This window comes from Bombina bombina, chromosome 6 (assembly GCF_027579735.1).
Source record: "Bombina bombina isolate aBomBom1 chromosome 6, aBomBom1.pri, whole genome shotgun sequence".
Lineage (NCBI taxonomy): Eukaryota > Metazoa > Chordata > Amphibia > Anura > Bombinatoridae > Bombina > Bombina bombina.
Window position 1 is genome coordinate 660,308,907 of NC_069504.1, and position 20,695 is coordinate 660,329,601.

Genomic DNA, 20,695 nt, shown 5'->3' on the forward strand with positions numbered 1-20,695 from the left:
TGAAATTGTGGTCTGTACAATGGGTTTTTGAAATTGCTGTCTGTCTGTACTGTGAGTTTTTGAAATTGCTGTCTGTAAAGTGGTTTTTGAAATTGTGGTTTGTACCTTGGGTTTTTGAAATTGCTGTCTGTACTGTGAGATTTTTTTAAATTGCTGTCTGTACCATGGGTTTTTAAATTGCTCTCTGTACCGTGGGTTTTTTTTTTTTTTTTTTTTTTTTTAATATACTATTTTTATTGAGAGCAGCAGAAAGGATACAGAAGAGTGTGTGTATACATATTCCATGATTTCAGATACAGTGACATAGAATAACAATAACAATTATCAATTACATGAATAGCAAAAGCAGGTGGTACCGAAACACTCGTAGACTTAAAATAGATCCGTCCTTTCCTGTCCTCTCTTTTTCCTCCCTTAGAGGGGAGCGTTTAACAGTTTTATTGTGGCAAAAAGGGAAAAAAAAACAAAAAACAACATGCTTAACCGGTAAAAACTATACAGCTAAGTATAGGCTGGGACTTCGCAAAGGTTTGTGGAAATTCATTTCTCTTTTCCCTACTAAATGTTCTGTGTTATGAGAGAGCACTAGTCAGACAAGCAAGCAGACAACAGTTATGAGAGAGCACTAGTCAGACAAGCAAGCAGACAACAACAACAACAACAAAAAAAAAAAAAAAAAAAAAAAGGGGGAGAAGAAAAGGAAGAGTCAAGGGATCATGAGGAGCCGTAACCCGGAGCCGTTTGCTAGCATTTAAATGCTGATGTTATCCCTCCCATTTTCCCCACCGTTCTGTGTATGATACAAGAAACCCCAATCTCCCCTCAGGGATGCTGTCAACATGTACTCAGTGTGTGCAAATGGGAGTAGGATTTGTCTCTGGAGGTCAAGGCTCAGAGATATAATGTATCTTCTCCATTTGTTTATGAAATGCTTGAGTCTCCTATTAGTGTCCAGTTTAGTGTCTAGTTGCTCGATGAGCAGTTGTTTGTGTAAACGGTGTTTAAAAGAGCTAAAGCTAGGAGCCGAGGTCTCTGTCCAGACTCCCAGAATGACCTTCCTAGCAGCTAAGATGATAGTGTCAAGTAAGGGGGTATCTGTGAGATGGTGGTCACGCCATTCCAGGAAGCAAATCTGTTCCACATCAATCTGGACTCTCAATTTAATGACTCTCGTAATCCAGAAGGCAATCTTACCCCAAAACTGGTTGACTTTAGGGCATGTGTGGAAAAAATGGAGAAAGTCTGGATCGCACAATTTACATTTGCTGCATTCATTCCTTGTTTCAGTTCTCCACTTCGCTAACCGACGAGGGATGATATAGTCCCTGTGTAGCATTCTGATCTGGGATTCTCTGAGGGACATGGACATAGTCGCTCTTCGAGCGCTCATCACGCTCTGCTGAATGAGCTCCGCAAGATCGTCCCTCACCACACTTCTGGACCACTTATCCACCAACCGGGTTAAGTTTTCAGATTCATTGTGGAATAAAAGTGATCTATATATTCCCGAGATGGCAAAGTTGCCCATTTTAAATGAGGCTACTGTCAAGGCAAATGCATGTGGTTCCCAGAATTGTGGGTCGTCTCTCATCAGTTGGTCAATATAATGCCTCAATTGCAGATAGGCATAGAAGTGAGTTCGTGGTAGCCCAAATTGGGCCTGCAAATCGGTGAATGATTTGACGCATTTCCTGGGAAGGTCCAGGGCATCCCCCACACAACATAGTCCCCTAGCTTCCCACAGAACAAAGGGGGAGGAGTCCGTACCTGGGGGGAAGTCAGGATTATTTCGCAACGGGATCATTCTGGGCGCCACACAACGGCGGCCGACGTGACTGAGGGCTAGTTGCCAAGCCCTTAGCGTGTCTTTGTAGAGGAGGTTATCCTTTAGTGCCGCCTGGGGATTGGTGGAGTGGGCAAAGGGTAGGACCGGTAGACAAGGCCCCCCCAGGGCCTGTCTCTCTAGTTCAGGGGAGTAGAAATGCCTTGTTTGTAGTTGCCAATCAATCATGAGGCGGCCAAGAGATGCCCAGTTATATAACCTGAGGTTGGGTAATCCCAACCCTCCGCTTGAAGGGTGTGCATATAATTTTGCCATAGCTATTCTCGACTTGCCTCCCTTCCACAAGAATCGTGAGAGGGCCCGATTGTATACCGCCATATCCCTTCTAGAGATCAGAAATGGGAGCATAAGTAGTGGGTATAGCAGCCGTGGCAGAATCACCATTTTGACCAGATTTATGCGCCCAGAGAGGGAGAGTGGCAGGTTTCTCCAGCCCTCCATCGTATTCGCAGCTTCACGACACGCCTGGGTTATATTATCATAATATAGGGCCTGCATGGAAGATGACAAGTGAATACCCAGGTAGGTTAAGGTGGGTTTAGCCTCCTGGAATGGGTAGGAGGTCAGTCGTTTTTTATGCCTTCGGAGCCACAGAATTTCTGACTTGGTTTCGTTTACTCTGTAGCCTGAGAACGACCCGAAAGCATCTATTGTCGCTAGTATCTTTGGGATGTATTTTGCCGGGTGCTCAACAAATAAGAGCATATCATCCGCATACAAGGCAAGGTGTAGGCTCTCCCTACTAAGTTGGATGCCTGGGTATGACGAACGTAGTTTGATGGCCAGCGGTTCTAGGGCCATGTTAAAGAGGAGTGGGGACAGAGGACACCCCTGTCGTGTGCCTCTTTGTAAGGATATACGGGGGGAGAATAAGCCGTTAGCCATGACATGGATCCACGGAGCTGTGTAAATGTTCCCTATATAAGTAAGGAACGATCCCGCAAAACCAAAACGTTGCAATGTATCCATAAGATGACTCCATTCCACTCTATCGAAGGCCTTCTCTGCATCCAAGGATAGCAGGAAGGCCTCCGAGTTCCCTCTTATCTCTGGGGCTTCAGGGGTATTTGCGAAATGTGCGATGGTGTGTAACACTTTCCGCACATTCGTCACTGATGTTCTATGACACATAAATCCGGTTTGATCCGGGTGAATAATGTCCGATAGGATTACTTTCAATCTGTTGGCCAGAATTTTCATGAGTATCTTGTAATCCGAGTTGAGAAGGGAGATGGGGCGGTACGACTCGGGGAGACTGGGGACCGTGGGTTTTTTAAATTGCTGTCTGTACCATGGGTTTTTTAAATTCCGGTCTGTACCGTGGGTTTTTGAAATTGTGGTCTGTACAATGGGTTTTTGAAATTGTGGTCTGTACAATGGGTTATTGAAACTGCAGTCTTACAGTGGGTTTTTGAAATTGCTGTCTGTCTGTACCGTGGGTTTTTGAAATTGCTGTCTGTAAAGTGGTTTTTGAAATTTTGGTTTGTACCTTGGATTTAGAAATTGCAGTCAGTACTGTGAGATTTTTGAAATTGCGGTCTGTAACATGGGTTTTTAAATTGCTCTCTGCACCGTGTTTTTTTTAAATTGCTGTCTGTCCCGTGGGTTTTTTAAATTGCGGTCTGTACCATGGGTTTTTTAAATTGCTGTCTGTACAGTGGGGTTTTTAAATTGCTGTCTGTAACGTGGGTTTTTGAAATTGCTGTCTGTAACGTTGGTTTTTGAAATTGCTGTCTGTAACGTGGGTTTTTGAAATTGCTGTCTGTAAAGTGGCTTTTGAAATTACTGTCTGTACCGTGAGTTTTTGAAATTGCTGTCTGTAAAGTGTTTTTTGAAATTGTGGTTTGTACCGTGGGTTTTTTAAATTACTGTCTGCACAGTGGGTTTTTAAAATTGTGGTCTGTACAGTGGGTTTTTAAAATTGCTGTGTGTATAGTTTTTTTTTTTTAAATTGTGGTCTGTACAGTGGGTATTTGAAATTGTGGTCTGTACTGTAAGATTTTTGAAATTGTGGTTTGTACAGTGGGTTTTTAAAATACAATATGTACAGTGTGTTTTTGAAATTGCGGCCTGAACAGTGGGTTTTTGAAAATACAATATGTACAATGTGTTTTGCAACGTATAGACTGTTTGTAAAAACTCGTCACTTAGATTTACAATGTGAGAACTGTTTTAGAAGATGAAATAAGTTTTGTCCACCTTATTCTAGGAAATTAATATCCTGATCTGTACTACTTGACTTTTAATTAAAAAAAATCTTGCCAAAATGGAAAACATAATATATATATATATATATATATATATATATATCTATATTAACATATTAAAGTTTGAAAAACCTCTATTTTCAATCCTGCCTTGTATTGCATTGATGCCCATATAAAAATTACATTCATATTGTTTAACATTTATCATAAACATCGCTCTATCCAATTGCTAAACACAGACATAGACTTCTTTAACCTCTTTAACCCATTTTGGATTTCAGTGATTCACATCCATTATTGGCAGTTCTGGGGATCAGATCTTCTGTGAGTTAACAATCTCGTCTGTGTTTGATTCAGAAATATTGTGATCACTTTGTTAACTAAAAAAAATGACTTCCTTTCATGTTTTTCCTGGATTGAAAGAAAAAAACTGAAAGATGGAAGTCAATTGTAAAAATACATCTACATAATATGCTAAGGCTAATCTTTCCTTTGAATACGTCATTTTGTCTTGTATGTATTTATTGTTTAATATCCATTTACAAACTGTAACATTCTTATTTAAAAATAGCCCGTGTAAAGTATCCAGTAAAAAAATCTTGCATATGAAATTCTCGATGTTGCTTGCAGTTCCGCTCAAAATCAACAAGTTTTAACTCCTTGGACTCCATTTATGAAGCAGCGGATGCTGCTTCAGAGCCCCATCATTTCAAGTCCGTCTGAAACGGAAGTTAAGAAGTAGCGGTCGTAAGATACAATCGGGATGATGGATGTCCCCTGCTAGTTGCCTATTGGCTGCTGGTGAGCAGGGGGCGGCATTGCACAAGCATTTCACCAGAAATGCTTGTGCAATGTTAAATTTAGTGAGGTCAAGCGTACATGATTCGCTACAGCTCGTGGGTTATTCAAATGGGGGTTCCCAATACATGAACTGGGGCTAAATACCACCTAGCAAGTATTTTATAATTGTTTTCAACTATAGCAGTGGAGATAGAGCAATGCAGCAGTATTCATATTATCTGTATAGGTGATGGCTTTAACAGGCAAAAACAGATACTTCAAATGACAAAATAAAGGTAAAGGAGCTAACTATAGTGCGTAAAATGGATCATTGGAAACAGGTGTTTCTAATGATCCGTTTTACTCACTTGAGTTAGCTCCTTTACCTTTATTTTGAAAAGTTTACAATATACTGTTCCTTTAATCCTGAAAATGAAAACTGGAGGGACAGTTTAAAAACACTCTAACATTATAGAATGTCCCTCTAGCATATTGGGTGGGCTTGGAAATGTAAAATTTGTTTTTCATAAAAGTAAAGGCACAGAACATCAGCAGAGGCACCAAAGGTTGTTTCTTGTCCTCAGCAATAACAGTTCTCCTTAGTCTAAATTCAATGATAATACAGACCACTGATGTATTTGTATGGAGCTGACAGCCCATGTAGTTGTAAATGTTTTGCAGATGTTATCTTCAACATAAATAACTCGCCTCTCAAATGTTTCCCTTTAGTAGACAGGATTAGGGATATAGGAGACGGATTAGCATGACATTGTCAGAACCCTGAGGAATATGGAAATACAGTTGAGAGAATTGTGTTGCTAATGCTATGTTCCTGGCATGTACATTAATAGAGCTCATCTGTGGGACCATACTACTGTCAGATTATCATTATCATTTCTCTGGACACAGTCTGTAAAGAAGCTTTAAAGTAATCATATAATTATATCTCTATTGGAATGGAACGTGTTTTGCCACAGGACTCTCCCTCTCATCTCACTAGCTCCAACTCAGTTTTGCATCGACCAGGCTCCTCCTCCCGGACGCAGTCATCATGTGCTCTCACTCGCACAGCAAAAACTGTGAGATTAACAAGGTATACGGCTCAGTTGGGGCGGCGCTGTAAGCACTTTGAAATAAGTGCAAAGGGCTTGAAGCCTATACTTCTATCTATCGCATGTGCGGTGTGATAGATAGAAGTAAAAATGGCAATTTTTTTTAACAAAACTGGACTGGAATCTTTTTGGCTGTATAAATATAAATTTTCCAAATAGGGGGCTATTGTAAAAATTATATTTATTCAGCCAAAAAGTTTTTTTTTCTTTCTTTTTCTCTCTAAGAGGGTTCACGTGTGCCTGTGCTCATATAGAGGAGCCTCCACTGCATGTTATCGACTTCTATAACAAGGTAATGGCTCCATGTACAAAGCAGCGTGATTGACAGGCCCTTCTCTTACGTGATTAATCACACCAGAGAACGGGCAGACTTTACATGCTCATTTGAGTGTGTAATGATAAATACGAGCAGCAGAAAAACAGGTTCCGCTACCCGTATGCTGTGAAGGAGAGCAGAAAACGTCTCAAGTTAAGAAGCTTGAGCCCTAAGTAGCACCTGGAGGTAAAGGGTCTTATTAGACTAGCACATTCTAATTAGTTCTCAATCAGGTGGAAAATATATATATTTTTTTGCCAAACATCAAGAATGATTCAAAATGCAGAAATGTAACCTTAAAATACCTCTTTGTGTGGATTAGAGTAACAGTATAAGGCCCAATTACCATTCCAATATTCATACAGATAAATATTTTCACAGGTGTCACAGTCCAAAAGCAGAGAACAGCAATGGACAGAGGAATTATATTTACAAACATTTTCTATTTAAATTATGCTGTTTTTCAAAGTCCAGATATTTCCAATATTATAAAAAAAGACCATACAGCCGACATTATAGCCACACTACAAGGACAAACTCAGGTTCTATATTTTCAATTAAAGTACTATGTATAATGAATATTTTAGTAACTTTTTAAATACCCAGTTAATATGTTGGTAAGGATGTTTTCTCTTTAAATTAACTGTCTGTAAAGTCTATACATGAACTGATGCACTTTCTGAATATAATTACTCTGCTAAATTATCACATATACTATAAACAAAATAGACTGAATAATTAATCAACTCCAGAAATTCTAAAACATATATTAATAATCTGACTAATACCATGTATTAACTTTGGTCACATTTTCAAAAAAAGAAAACTTACCTGTAAGTTCTCTCCCCATTGTGATTTTCCTTCCAAAAGTGCATCCAGTACTGCGCGGTTTGGCTCTCCATTAGCTGGATCATTACCGCTAACAACATAATAACCAGCTCGAACTCTCTTAAAAAACTCCATGTCTGTATTTTTGCCATTACAGTGATTTGGAATGTAAGCAAGATCTACATACACAGGGGGCCCAGGAGGTACTGTAGAACTTGTTTTTGTACTACTGGAACCTGAAGAGATATAATTTAGATAGTTACCGCAAAGAACACAGTTTTTGTTTTACATATTAAAATAAACTACTAAAAATAACAAATATATTATTTCTTAGAACAAAGACAATCAGCTAGATTACGAGTTTTGAGCGCTATAGGGATTTTACGACCGCCACAAAAGAAGCATTATTTCACCTCCCTATAACGCTGGTATTAAAGGTTTTGAAAAAGCAGGCTTATGCGGGCGATATGGTGGTGTTAAGCTCCATACCGCACCGAAAACAAGCGCTGCTTTGACGTGCTCGTGCAAAATTTCCCCATAGACATCAATGGGGAGAGCCGGCCCAAAAAAAGCCTAACACCTGCGATCGCGGAAACAACAGCTCCGTAATGCAGCCCCATTGATGTCTATGGGGGAAAAGAAAATAATGTTTAAACCTAATACTGTACTCTAACACAAACCCTGAGTCTAAACACCCCTAATATGCCGCCCCCAACATCGCCGCCACCTACATACAGTTATTAACCCCTAATATGCCGCCCCAACATCACCGGCACCTACATAAAACTATTAACCCCTAATCTGTTGCTCCCGATGTCTCCGCCACTATACTAAAGTTATTAACCCCTAAACCTCTGGCCTCCCACATCACTACCACTAAATAAATCCATTAACACCTAACCCTAACCCCCCCTAACTTTAACATAATTAAAATAGAGCTAAACTAAATTTACAATTATTAACTAAATAATACCTATTTAAAACTAAATACACTAATAGTTATATTGTAGCTAGCTTAGGTTTTATTTTTATTTCACAGGTAAGTTTGTATTTATTTTAACTAGGTAGACTAGTTAGTAAATAGTTATTAACTATTTACTAACTACCTAGTTAAAATAAATACAAACTTACCTGTCAAATAAAAACTAACCTGCCTTAAGCTAAAAGCTAACATTAAAAAAAAAACACTAACATTACTAAAAAAACAAAAAACTAAATTACATAAAAAAACAAACACTAAATTAAAAAAATAAGAAACAAATTATCAAAAATTAAAAAGAATTACACCTAATCTAATAGCCCTATCAAAATAAAAAAGCCCCCCAAAAATAAAAAAAACCCTAGCCTACAATAAACTACCAATGGCCCTTAAAAACATAATTTATGCTTACCTGATAAATTTATTTGTGTAATAGACGTTCCTTCTTTGAAGAAGGATTAGGACACAAAGATGGAACAACAATCTCTTGATTGATATTCTTATTAGATACCACCTTAGGTAAAAACCCAGGTTTTGTACGCAGGACTACCTTATCCGCATGAAAGATCAGATAAGGAGAATCACGTTGTAAGGCAGATAACTCAGAGACTCTACGAGCCAAGGAAATAGCTACCAAAAACAGAACTTTCCAAGATAAAAGTTTGATATCTATGTAATGAAGAGGTTCAAACGGAACTCCTTGAAGAACTTTAAGAACCAGATTTAAGCTCCATGGTGGAGCAACAGGTTTAAACACAGGCTTGATTCTAACTAAAGCCTGACAAAATGCCTGAACGTCTGGAACATCTGCCAGACGCTTGTGCAAAAGAATAGACAGGGCAGAAATCTGTCCCTTTAAGGAACTAGCTGACAATCCTTTTTCCAAACCTTCTTGGAGAAAGGATAATATCCTGGGAATCCTGACCTTACTCCATGAGTAACCCTTGGATTCACACCAATAAAGATATTTACGCCATATCTTATGGTAAATTTTCCTGGTGACAGGTTTTTGTGCCGGTATTAAGGTATCAATGACTGACTCAGAGAAGAAACGCTTTGATAACATCAAGCGTTCAATCTCCATGCAGTCAGTCTCAGAGAAATTAGATTTGGATGATTGAAAGGACCTTGTAGTAGAAGGTCTTGTCTTAACGGCAGAGTCCAAGGTGGAAAGGATGACATGTCCACTAGATCTGCATACCAGGTCCTGCGTGGCCACGCAGGCGCTATCAAGATCACCAATGCTCTCTCCTGCTTGATCTTGGCAATCAGACGAGGGAGCAGAGGAAACGGTGGAAACACATAAGCCAGGTTGAAAGACCAGGGCGCTGCTAGAGCATCTATCAGCGTCGCCTTGGGATCCCTGGACCTGGATCCGTAACAAGGAAGCTTGTCGTTCTGGCGAGACGCCATGAGATCCAGTTCTGGTTTGCCCCAACAATGAATCAATTGTGCAAACACCTCCGGATGGAGTTCCCACTCCTCCGGATGAAAAGTCTGACGACTTAGAAAATCCGCCTCCCAGTTCTCTACACCTGGGATATGGATAGCTGATAGGTGGCAAGAGTGAATCTCTGCCCAGCGAATTATCTTTGAGACTTCTAACATCGCTAGGGAACTCCTTGTTCCCCCTTGATGGTTGATGTAAGCCACAGTCGTGATGTCCGACTGAAATCTGATGAACCTCAGAGTTGCTAACTGAGGCCAAGCCTGAAGAGCATTGAATATCGCTCTCAGTTCCAGAATATTTATTGGAAGGAGTGACTCCTCCTGAGTCCACGATCCCTGAGCCTTCAGGGAGTTCCAGACTGCACCCCAACCTAGAAGGCTGGCATCTGTCGTTACAATTGTCCAATCTGGCCTGCGAAAGGTCATACCTTTGGACAGATGAACCCGAGATAGCCACCAGAGAAGAGAATCCTTGGTCTCTTGATCCAGATTTAGTAGAGGGGACAAATCTGTGTAATCCCCATTCCACTGACTGAGCATGCAGAGTTGCAGCGGTCTGAGATGTAGGCGTGCAAACGGCACTATGTCCATTGCCGCTACCATTAAGCCGATTACTTCCATGCACTGAGCCACCGAAAGGGCGAGGAATGGAATAAAGAACACGGCAGGAATTTAGAAGTTTTGATAACCTGGACTTCGTCAGGTAAATTTTCATTTCTACATAATCTATCAGAGTCCCTAGGAAGGAACTCTTGTGAGGGGGGATAGAGAACTCTTTTCCTCGTTCACCTTCCACCCATGCGACCTCAGAAATGCCAACACTATGTCCGTATGAGACTTGGCAATTTGGAAGTTTGACGCCTGAATCAGGATGTCGTCTAAATAAGGGGCCACTGCTATGCCCCGCTGCCTTAGGACCGCCAGAAGGGACCCCAGAACCTTCGTAAAAATTCTTGGGGCTGTAGCTAACCCAAAGGGAAGAGCTACAAACTGGTAATGCTTGTCTAGGAAGGCAAACCTGAGAAACTGATGATGATCTTTGTGTATCGGAATGTGAAGATAAGCATCCTTTAAATCCACTGTAGTCATGTATTGACCCTCCTGGATCATAGGTAGGATGGTACGAATAGTCTCCATCTTGAATGATGGAACTCTGAGGAATTTGTTTAAGATCTTTAGATCCAAAATTGGTCTGAAGGTTCCCTCTTTTTTGGGAACCACAAACAGATTTGAGTAAAATCCCTGTTCCTCCTTTGGAACTGGATGGATCACTCCCATAACTAGGAGGTCTTGTACACAGTGTAAGAATGCCTCTCTCTTTATCTGGTTTGCAGATAATTGTGAAAGGTGAAATCTCCCTTTTGGGGGGGAAGCCTTGAAGTCCAGAAGATATCCCTGGGATATAATTTCCAACGCCCAGGATCCTGGACATCTCTTGCCCACGCCTGGGCGAAAAGCGAAAGTCTGCCCCCTACTAGATCAGTTACCGGATAGGGGGTCGTTCCTTCATACTGTCTTAGAGGCAGCAGCAGGCTTTTTGGCCTGCTTACCTTTGTTCCAGGCCTGGTTAGGTCTCCAGACCGTCTTGGACTGAGCAAAAGTTCCCTCTTGTTTTGCATTAGAGGAACTTGATGCCGCACTGGCCTTGAAGTTTCGAAAGGCACGAAAATTAGACTGTTTGGCCCTTGATTTGGACCTATCCTGAGGAAGGGCATGACCTTTTCCTCCAGTGATATCAGCAATAATCTCCTTTAAACCAGGCCCGAATAGGGTCTGCCCCTTGAAGGGAATGTTAAGCAGCTTAGACTTTGAAGTAACATCAGCTGACCATGATTTAAGCCATAGCGCTCTGCGCGCCTGGATAGCAAAACCAGAATTCTTAGCCGTTAGTTTAGTCAAATGAATAATGGCATCAGAAACAAAAGAATTGGCTAGCTTAAGTGCTCTAAGCTTGTCAAGTATGTCATCCAATGGAGTCGCTACCTGTAAAGCCTCTTCCAGAGACTCAAACCAGAACGCCGCAGCAGCAGTGACAGGAGCAATGCATGCAAGGGGCTGTAGGATAAAACCTTGTTGAATAAACATTTTCTTAAGGTAATCCTCTAACTTTTTATCCATTGGATCTAAGAAAGCACAACTGTCCTCGACAGGGATAGTAGTACGCTTTGCTAGAGTAGAAACTGCTCCCTCCACCTTAGGAACTGTCTGCCATAAGTCCCGTGTGGTGGCGTCTATTGGAAACATTTTTCTAAAAATAGGAGGGGGAGAGAACGGCACACCTGGTCTATCCCATTCCTTAGTAATAATTTCTGTAAACCTTTTAGGTATTGGAAAAACATCAGTGCACACCGGCACTGCATAGTATTTATCCAGTCTACACAATTTCTCTGGCCCTGCAATTGTATCACAGTCATTCAGAGCAGCTAAAACCTCCCTGAGTAACACACGGAGGTGTTCAAGCTTAAATTTAAATGTAGAAATATCAGAATCAGGTTGCATCATCTTCCCTGAGTCAGAAACATCACCCACAGAAAGAAGCTCTCCTTCTTCAGCTTCTGCATATTGTGAGGCAGTATCAGGCATAGCTCTTAAAGCGTCAGTATGCTCTGTATTTCGTCTAACTCCAGAGCTATCTCGCTTTCCTCTAAATTTAGGTAGTCTGGCTAATACCGCTGACAGTGTATTATCCATGACTGCCGCCATGTCTTGTAAAGTAAGCGCTATGGGTGCCCTGGATGTACTTGGCGCCATTTGAGCGTGAGTCCCTTGAGCGGGAGTCAAAGGATCTGACACGTGGGGAGAGTTAGTCGGCATAACTTCCCCCTCGTCAGATTCCTCTGGTGATAAATTTTTTAAAGACAGAATATGATCTTTATTGCTTAAAGTGAAATCAGTACATTTGGTACACATTCTAAGAGGGGGTTCCACCATGGCTTTTAAACATAATGAACAAGGAGTTTCCTCTATGTCAGACTTGTTTGTACAGACTAGCAATGAGACTAGCAAGCTTGGAAAACACTTTAAATCAAGTTAACAAGCAAATATAAGAAACGGTACTGTGCCTTTAAGAGAAACAAATTTTGTCAGAATTTGAAAAACAGTGAAAAAAGGCAGTAAATCAAACAAAATTTTTACAGTGTGTATAATAAGCTAACAGAGCATTGCACCCACTGGCAAATGGATGATTAACCCCTTAGTTCAAAAAACAGATAAAAAAAACAATATAAACGTTTTTTAACAGTCACAACCAACTGCCACAGCCTTGCTGTGGGCCTACCTTCCCCAACAAATGATTTTGGAAAGCCTAAGAGCCCTTTAGAGATGTCCTATAGCATTCAGAGGACTCCTGGAGGAAGCTGGATGTCTCAGTCTGTAAAAGTTACTGCGCAAAAAAGCGCTAAATTAGGCCCCTCCCACTCATAGTAACACAGTGGAAAGCCTCAAGAAACTGTTTCTAGGCAAATTTAAGCCAGCCATGTGGAAAAAACTAGGCCCCAATAAAGTTTTATCACCAAAGTATATATAAAAACGTTTAAACATGCCAGCAAATGTTTTATATTGTAAATACAAAGAGTATTACCTCAGAAAGTAAGCATGATACCAGTCGCTATTAAATCACTGTATTCAGACTTACCTTACATAAATTTGGTATCAGCAGCATTTTATAGCATTCACATCTTCTAGAAAAATCTTAACTGCACATACCTCATAGCAGGATAACCTGCAGGCCATTCCCCCACTGAAGTTATCTCTCTCTTCAGTCATGTGTGAGAACAGCAATGGATCTTAGTTACAAACTGCTAAGATCATAGAAATCACAGGCAGATTCTTCTATTTTTCTGCCTGGAACAAAATAGTACAACTCCGGTACCATTTAAAAATAATAAACTTTTGATTGAAGCAAAATAGCTACATTTCACCACTTCTCTCTTACTACCTCCATGCTTGTTGAGAGTTGCAAGAGAATGACTGGATATGGCAGTTAGGGGAGGAGCTATATAGACAGCTCTGCTGTGGGTGTCCTCTTGCAACTTCCTGTTGGGAATGAGAATATCCCACAAGTAATGGATGATCCGTGGACTGGATACACCTTACAAGAGAAAGGGCCTTTTGTGGAGAATTGCCCCAAAGAATTCAGCTCATTTACCTGTAAAAAAAATACAAACACCCCCCCCAACAGTAAAACCTACCACCTCCACAACCAACCCCCCCAAATAAAATAACTATCTAAAAATCTAAGCGGTTTAGGGGTTAATAGGTTTATTATAGTGGAGAGCAGCGGAATAGGGGTTAATACATTTTAATAGCGTCCGGAGCGGCAGATTAGGGGTTAATACATTTATTATAGTGTTTGCGATGCAGGAGGGCCTCGGTTTAGGGGTTAATATGTTTATGGTTGTTAGTTTACTTTGTAACTTTGTAACATTTTAGTTGGGAGTTTTATGCTACATATTTGTAATGTAAAACTCATAACTACTGACTTTAGATGGCGATACGGATCTTGTCTGTATTGGGTGTACCGCTCGCTTTTTGGCCTCCCAGGCAAACTCGTAATACCGGCACTATGGGAGTCCCATTGAAAAAGGACTTTTTTTTAAAGTGCGGTACTGACGTTGCGTGACAGGCTAAAAGTTGTGCGGTACACCTATACCTACAAGACTTGTAATAGCAGCGTTAGGGAAAAAAGTAAATTTATGCTTACCTGATAAATTAATTTCTTCTATGGTACGATGAGTCCAGGGATTCATCCTTTACTTGTGGGATATTATCCCCCTGCTAACAAGAAGTGGCAAAGAGCACCACAGCAGAGCTGTCTATATAGCTCCTCCACCCCCCAGTCATTCGACCAAAGGTACAGGAAGAAAAAGGAGAAACTAAAAGGTGCAGAGGTGACTGAAGTTTAAAATCAAAAAATATAATCTGTCTTAAAATGACAGGGCGGGCCGTGGACTCGTCGTACCATAGAAGAAATCAATTTATCAGGTAAGCATAAATTTACTTTTCTTCTATAAGGTACGACGAGTCCACAGATTCATCCTTTACTTGTGGGATACAATACCAAAGCTAAAGATGAACGGGAGGGACAAGACAGATGGCTAAACAGAAGGCACCACTGCTTGAAGAACTTTTCTCCCAAAAATAGCCTCCGAAGAAGCAAAAGTATCAAATTTGGAAAATTTGGAAAAGGTATGAAGGGAAGACCAAGTCACTTACAAATCTGTTCATTTTTAAAAACCCATGTGTAAGCCACCGCTGTAGTAGAATTAGCTGTAATTCTTTCAGGAGGCTGCTGTCCAGTAGACTCGTATGCCAAACGGATGATGCTTTTCAGCCAAAAAGAAAGAGAGGTAGCTGTAGCTTTTTGACCTCTACGTTTTCCAGAATAGACAACAAAGAAGATGTTTGACGGAAATCTTTGGTCGCTTGCAAGTAAAATTTTAAAGCACGAACTACATCCAGGTTGTGCAACAGACGCTCCTTCTTAGAGGAAGGATTAGGACACAGAGAAGGAACCACAATTTCCTGATTAATATTCCTATTGGTAACAACCTTAGGAAGGAATCCAGGTTTGTTATGCAAAACCACCTTATCAGCATGGAAAACAAGATAAGGCGAGTCGCATTGCAATGCAGATAGTTCAGAAACTCTTTGAGCCGAAGAAATAGCAACTAAAAACAGAACTTTGAAGAGATATGGACCAGCGCCAACTTGACAGACCCTATTAGCCTGGGGTGGTGGTACCTAGTAACCACCAAAGGGGGTGTCAGACAGATAGAGTGGAGACCCAAGGCGCCTAACCAATCGGAGGCAAGGGATACGAAAATCGCCAACAAGTATAGTGTAAAATCAAAGTGACAGATTTGATTAATACATAATTAAAATAAAATAAAAAAATCATGGATCCATGCTAAAAACAGGTAATACAATGTAAAAACAGTGACAATAGAAGGGATGACAATAAAATAATACAATATAGATAAAAAAAACATGCAGCATACGTCAAACAGCAATGCCCTAAAAAATGAGCTCTCTAGTGGAGTTCAGGCACCTCCTCTGAAATCTCCTAATTTATGTCCTACAAAGTTAGTGGTTTAGTCCATCCTGGTGTGAAGTGCAAATGTGCTGCAGTTTAAAGTGTCCAAAATGTCTCTTAATGGTCCTCAATAAAGAGAAAGGAATTCTCCAATGAGAATTAACCTCAGTGTAGATTCCTTCAGTGAAAATATCTTAGTTCAGAAATATCCTCAGTAGAAGATATCCTCAGTGAAAAGATGCCAAAGAAAAGATGAAGGTGTATCCTCGTATGAAAAAAAAGTAAAAAATAGCAATAAAAATGTAGCAAAAAATCCTCAGTGAAAAAATGTGCCTTTAATAAAGTGACAAAAATAGCAATTCAAAAAGACAAAAATGGTGTTGAAGAAGGTGTGGGAAAAAATAATATGAACAAAGCGTTGAGGTGCAGACAACTTCAATCAATAAAAAACAAGTGCGGTGTAGCGATGATAGGAGTCAATAGCAGTGAGACTTGCTCCTTGATAAATTATATACAAGCAGGTATTAAGACCTTTAGGGAAAGGGTAGTGCTCCTACACAATCAGGGCTTAAATATCTGCAATGGGTGAATGGACCGTCTTCCACCTAAAAGAAATAAATCAACATAGCGCAATAACATAATGGGGATCTAAAAAATATTAGAATGAGGCTTACCAGTCGGTCCATGCGTTTCGGCCCGTAATAGGCTTTTATCAAGACTAGTTGACGACTGGTCACTGGTGGCCTTAAAATTATATGAGCCGGATGCACAAAACCAATTGACTTCCGGGTGATCGTTAGATTTAAAAACTTTTAGTCGCTAATAATTCGGCAATATACAATATAATAAAGTATGTAAGCTCATGAATAATTCTTAATCTGACAAAGCAAAAGGTTTAAAACTTTATACTTGACAGTATACCTTGTCTCTGTGGTATACGTAACGTCACTTCCGGTCAGTATACATTTGAAAAATAATTCAGTCAATCATCATACTATGTTTATATGGCGATCAGTCTAATGATCGTATACTTTGTTAAATAAGACCTAGATTTGGAGTTTGGCGTTAGCCGTGAAAACCAGCGTTAGAGGCTCCTAACGCTGGTTTTAGGCTACCGCCGGTATTTGGAGTCACTCAAAATAGGGTCTAACGCTCACTTTTCATCCGCGACTTTTCCATACCGCAGATCCCCTTACGTAAATTGCGTATCCTATCTTTTCAATGGGATCTTTCTAACTCCGGTATTTAGAGTCGTTTCTGAAGTGAGCGTTAGACATCTAACGACAAAACTCCAGCCGCAGGAAAAAAGTCAGTAGTTAAGAACTTTCTGGGCTAACGCCGGTTTATAAAGCTCTTAACTACTGTACTCTAAAGTACACTAACACCCATAAACTACCTATGTACCCCTAAACCGAGGTCCCCCCACATCGCCGACACTCGAATACATTTTTTTAACCCCTAATCTGCCGAACGCCACCTACGTTATCCTTATGTACCCCTAATCTGCTGCCCCTAACACCGCCGACCCCTATATTATATTTATTAACCCCTAATCTGCCCCCCACAACGTCGCAGCCAGCTACCTACAATAATTAACCCCTAATCTGCCGACCGCAAAGCGCCGCCACCTACGTTATCCTTATGTACCCCTAATCTGCTGCCCCTAACACCACCGACCCCTGTATTATATTTATTAACCCCTAATCTGCCCCCCACAACGTCGCCTCCACCTGCCTACACTTATTAACCCCTAATCTGCCGACCGGAGCTCACCGCTATTCTAATAAATGTATTAACCCCTAAAGCTAAGTCTAACCCTAACACTAACACCCCCCTAAGTTAAATATAATTTACATCTAACGAAATTAATTAACTCTTATTAAATAAATTATTCCTATTTAAAGATAAATACTTACCTGTAAAATAAATCCTAATATAGCTACAATATAAATTATAATTATATTATAGCTATTTTAGGATTTATATTTATTTTACAGGTAACTTTGTATTTATTTTAACCAGGTACAATAGCTATTAAATAGTTAAGAACTATTTAATAGCTAAAATAGTTAAAATAATTACAAATTTACCTGTAAAATAAATCCTAACCTAAGTTACAATTAAACCTAACACTACACTATCAATAAATTAATTAAATAAACTATCTACAATTACCTACAATTAACCTAACACTACACTATCAATAAATTAATTAAATACAATTCCTACAAATAAATACAATTAAATAAACTAGCTAAAGTACAAAAAATAAAAAAGAACTAAGTTACAAAAAATAAATTTTTTTTTACAAACATAAGAAAAATATTACAACAATTTTAAACTAATTACACCTACTCTAAGCCCCCTAATAAAATAACAAAGACCCCCAAAATAACAAAATGCCCTACCCTATTCTAAATTACTAAAGTTCAAAGCTCTTTTACCTTACCAGCCCTGAACAGGGCCCTTTGCGGGGCATGCCCCAAGAAGTTCAGCTCTTTTGCCTGTAAAAAAAAAAATACAATACCCCCCCCCCCCAACATTACAACCCACCACCCACATACCCCTAATCTAACCCAAACCCCCCTTAAATAAACCTAACACTAAGCCCCTGAAGATCATCCTACCTTGTCTTCACCTCACCAGGTATCACCGATCCGTCCTGGCTCCAAAATCTTCATCCAACCCAAGCGGGGGCTGGCGATCCATCATCCGGTGGCTGAAGAGGTCCAGAAGAGGCTCCAAAGTCTTCATCCTATCCGGGAAGAAGAGTAGATCCGGACCGGCAACCATCATCTTCCAAGCGGCATCTTCTATCTTCATCCGATGAGGACTGGCTCCATCCTGAAGACCTCCGACGCGGACCCATCTTCATCCGGCGACGTCCAACTGAAGAATGAAGGTTCCTTTAAGGGACGTCATCCAAGATGGCGTCCCTCGAATTCCGATTGGCTCAATCTGATTGGCTGATTGGATCAGCCAATCGGATTGAACTTGATTCTGATTGGCTGATTCCATCAGCCAATCAGAATATTCCTACCTTAATTCCAATTGGCTGATAGAATCCTATCAGCCAATCGGAATTCGAGGGACGCCATCTTGGATGACGTCCCTTAAAGGAACCGTCATTCGGCTAGTAGGCGTCGGGAGAAGAGGATGTTCCGCGTCGGAGGTATGCAAGATGGATCCGGAAGAAAGAAGATTGAAGATGCCGTTGATAGAAGACTTCATCCGGATCATGGACCTCTTCAGCTCCCGCTTGGATGAAGACTTCAGCCGGATCATGGACCTCTTCAGCCCCCCGCTTGGGCTTGGATCAGGACATCGGAGGAGCTCTTCAGGACGGATCGGTGAACCTGGCAGGGTGAAGATAAGGTAGGAAGATCTTCAGGGGCTTAGTGTTAGGTTTATTTAAGGGGGGTTTGGGTTAGATTAGGGGTATGTGGGTGGTGGGTTGTAATGTTGGGGGGGGTATTGTGTGTTTTTTTTTACAGGCAAAAGAGCTGAATTCTTTGGGGCATGCCCCGCAAAGGGCCCTGTTCAGGGCTGGTAAGGTAAAAGAGCTTTGAACTTTTGTAATTTAGAATAGGGTAGGGCATTTTTTTATTTTGGGGGGCTTTGTTATTTTATTAGGGGGCATAGAGTAGGTGTAATTAGTTTAAAATTGTTGTAATATTTTTCTTATGTTTGTAAATATTTTTTTATTTTTTGTAACTTAGTTCTTTTTTTATTTTTTGTACTTTAGCTAGTTTATTTAATTGTATTTATTTGTAGGAATTGTATTTAATTAATTTATTGATAGTGTAGTGTTAGGTTAATTGTAGGTAATTGTAGGTAGTTTATTTAATTAATTTATTGATAGTGTAGTGTTAGGTTTAATTGTAACTTAGGTTAGGATTTATTTTACAGGTAAATTTGTAATTATTTTAACTATTTTAGCTATTAAATAGTTCTTAACTATTTAATAGCTATTGTACCTGGTTAAAATAAATACAAAGTTACCTGTAAAATAAATATAAATCCTAAAATAGCTATAATATAATTATAATTTATATTTTAGCTATATTAGGATTTATTTTACAGGTAAGTATTTATCTTTAAATAGGAATAATTTATTTAATAAGAGTTAATTAATTTCGTTAGATGTAAATTATATTTAACTTAGGGGGGTGTTAGTGTTAGGGTTAGACTTAGCTTTAGGGGTTAATACATTTATTACAATAGCGGTGAGCTCCAGTCGGCAGATTAGGGTTTAATGTTTGAAGTTCGGTGTCGGCGATGTTAGGGAGGGCAGATTAGGGGTTAATACTATTTATTATAGGGTTAGTGAGGCGGATTAGGGGTTAATAACTTTATTATAGTAGCGCTCAGGTCCGCTCGGCAGATTAGGGGTTAATAAGTGTAGGCAGGTGGAGGCGACGTTGTGGGGGGCAGATTAGGGGTTAATAAATATAATATAGGGGTCGGCGATGTTAGGGAAGCAGATTAGGGGTACATAGGGATAATGTAAGTAGCGGCGGTTTACGGAGCGGCAGATTAGGGGTTAATAATAATATGCAGGGGTCAGCGATAGCGGGGGCGGCAGATTAGGGGTTAATAAGTGTAAGGTTAGGGGTGTTTAGACTCGGGGTACATGTTAGAGTGTTAAGTGCAAACGTAGGAAGGGTTACCGCATAGCAAACAATGGGGCTGCGTTAGGAGCTGAACGCGGCTTTTTTGCAGGTGTTTGGGTTTTTTTCAGCTCAAACAGCTCCATTGTTTCCTATGGGGGAATCGTGCACGAGCACGTTTTTGAGGCTGGCCGCTTGCGTAAGCAACTCTGGTATCGAGAGTTGAAGCTGCGTTAAAAATGCTCTACGCTCCTTTTTTGGAGCCTAACGCAGCCATTCTGTGGACTCTCAATACCAGAGTTATTTTTATGGTGCGGCCAGAAAAAAGCCAGCGTTAGTTTTTCGGGTCGTTACCGACAAAACTCCAAATCTATCCGTAAATAAATAAATATAATCAGAAGGTCATAAATAAAACTGACCTATCTTGGTCCGTAATTTGAGCTAACTGATTGGTCGTGATGTCACGATAAACCCCTAAGCCCGTGATAGGACCAAATAAGGGTGTGAGATAAATTTGACCGTGGGATTGGACATACT

General features: G+C 40.2%; 1 protein-coding gene across 2 annotated transcripts in view; it reads right to left on the reverse strand.

Moving 5' to 3' along the window:
* Positions 1–20,695, reverse strand: part of MAP1A (microtubule associated protein 1A) — a 106,441-nt gene that overhangs the window by 14,248 nt on the left and 71,498 nt on the right. For both annotated transcript variants that reach the window (XM_053717730.1, XM_053717731.1), the window contains one exon: positions 7,090–7,322. In XM_053717730.1, the coding sequence (XP_053573705.1) occupies positions 7,090–7,322 (233 nt within the window). The remainder of the gene's footprint in view (positions 1–7,089; positions 7,323–20,695) is intronic.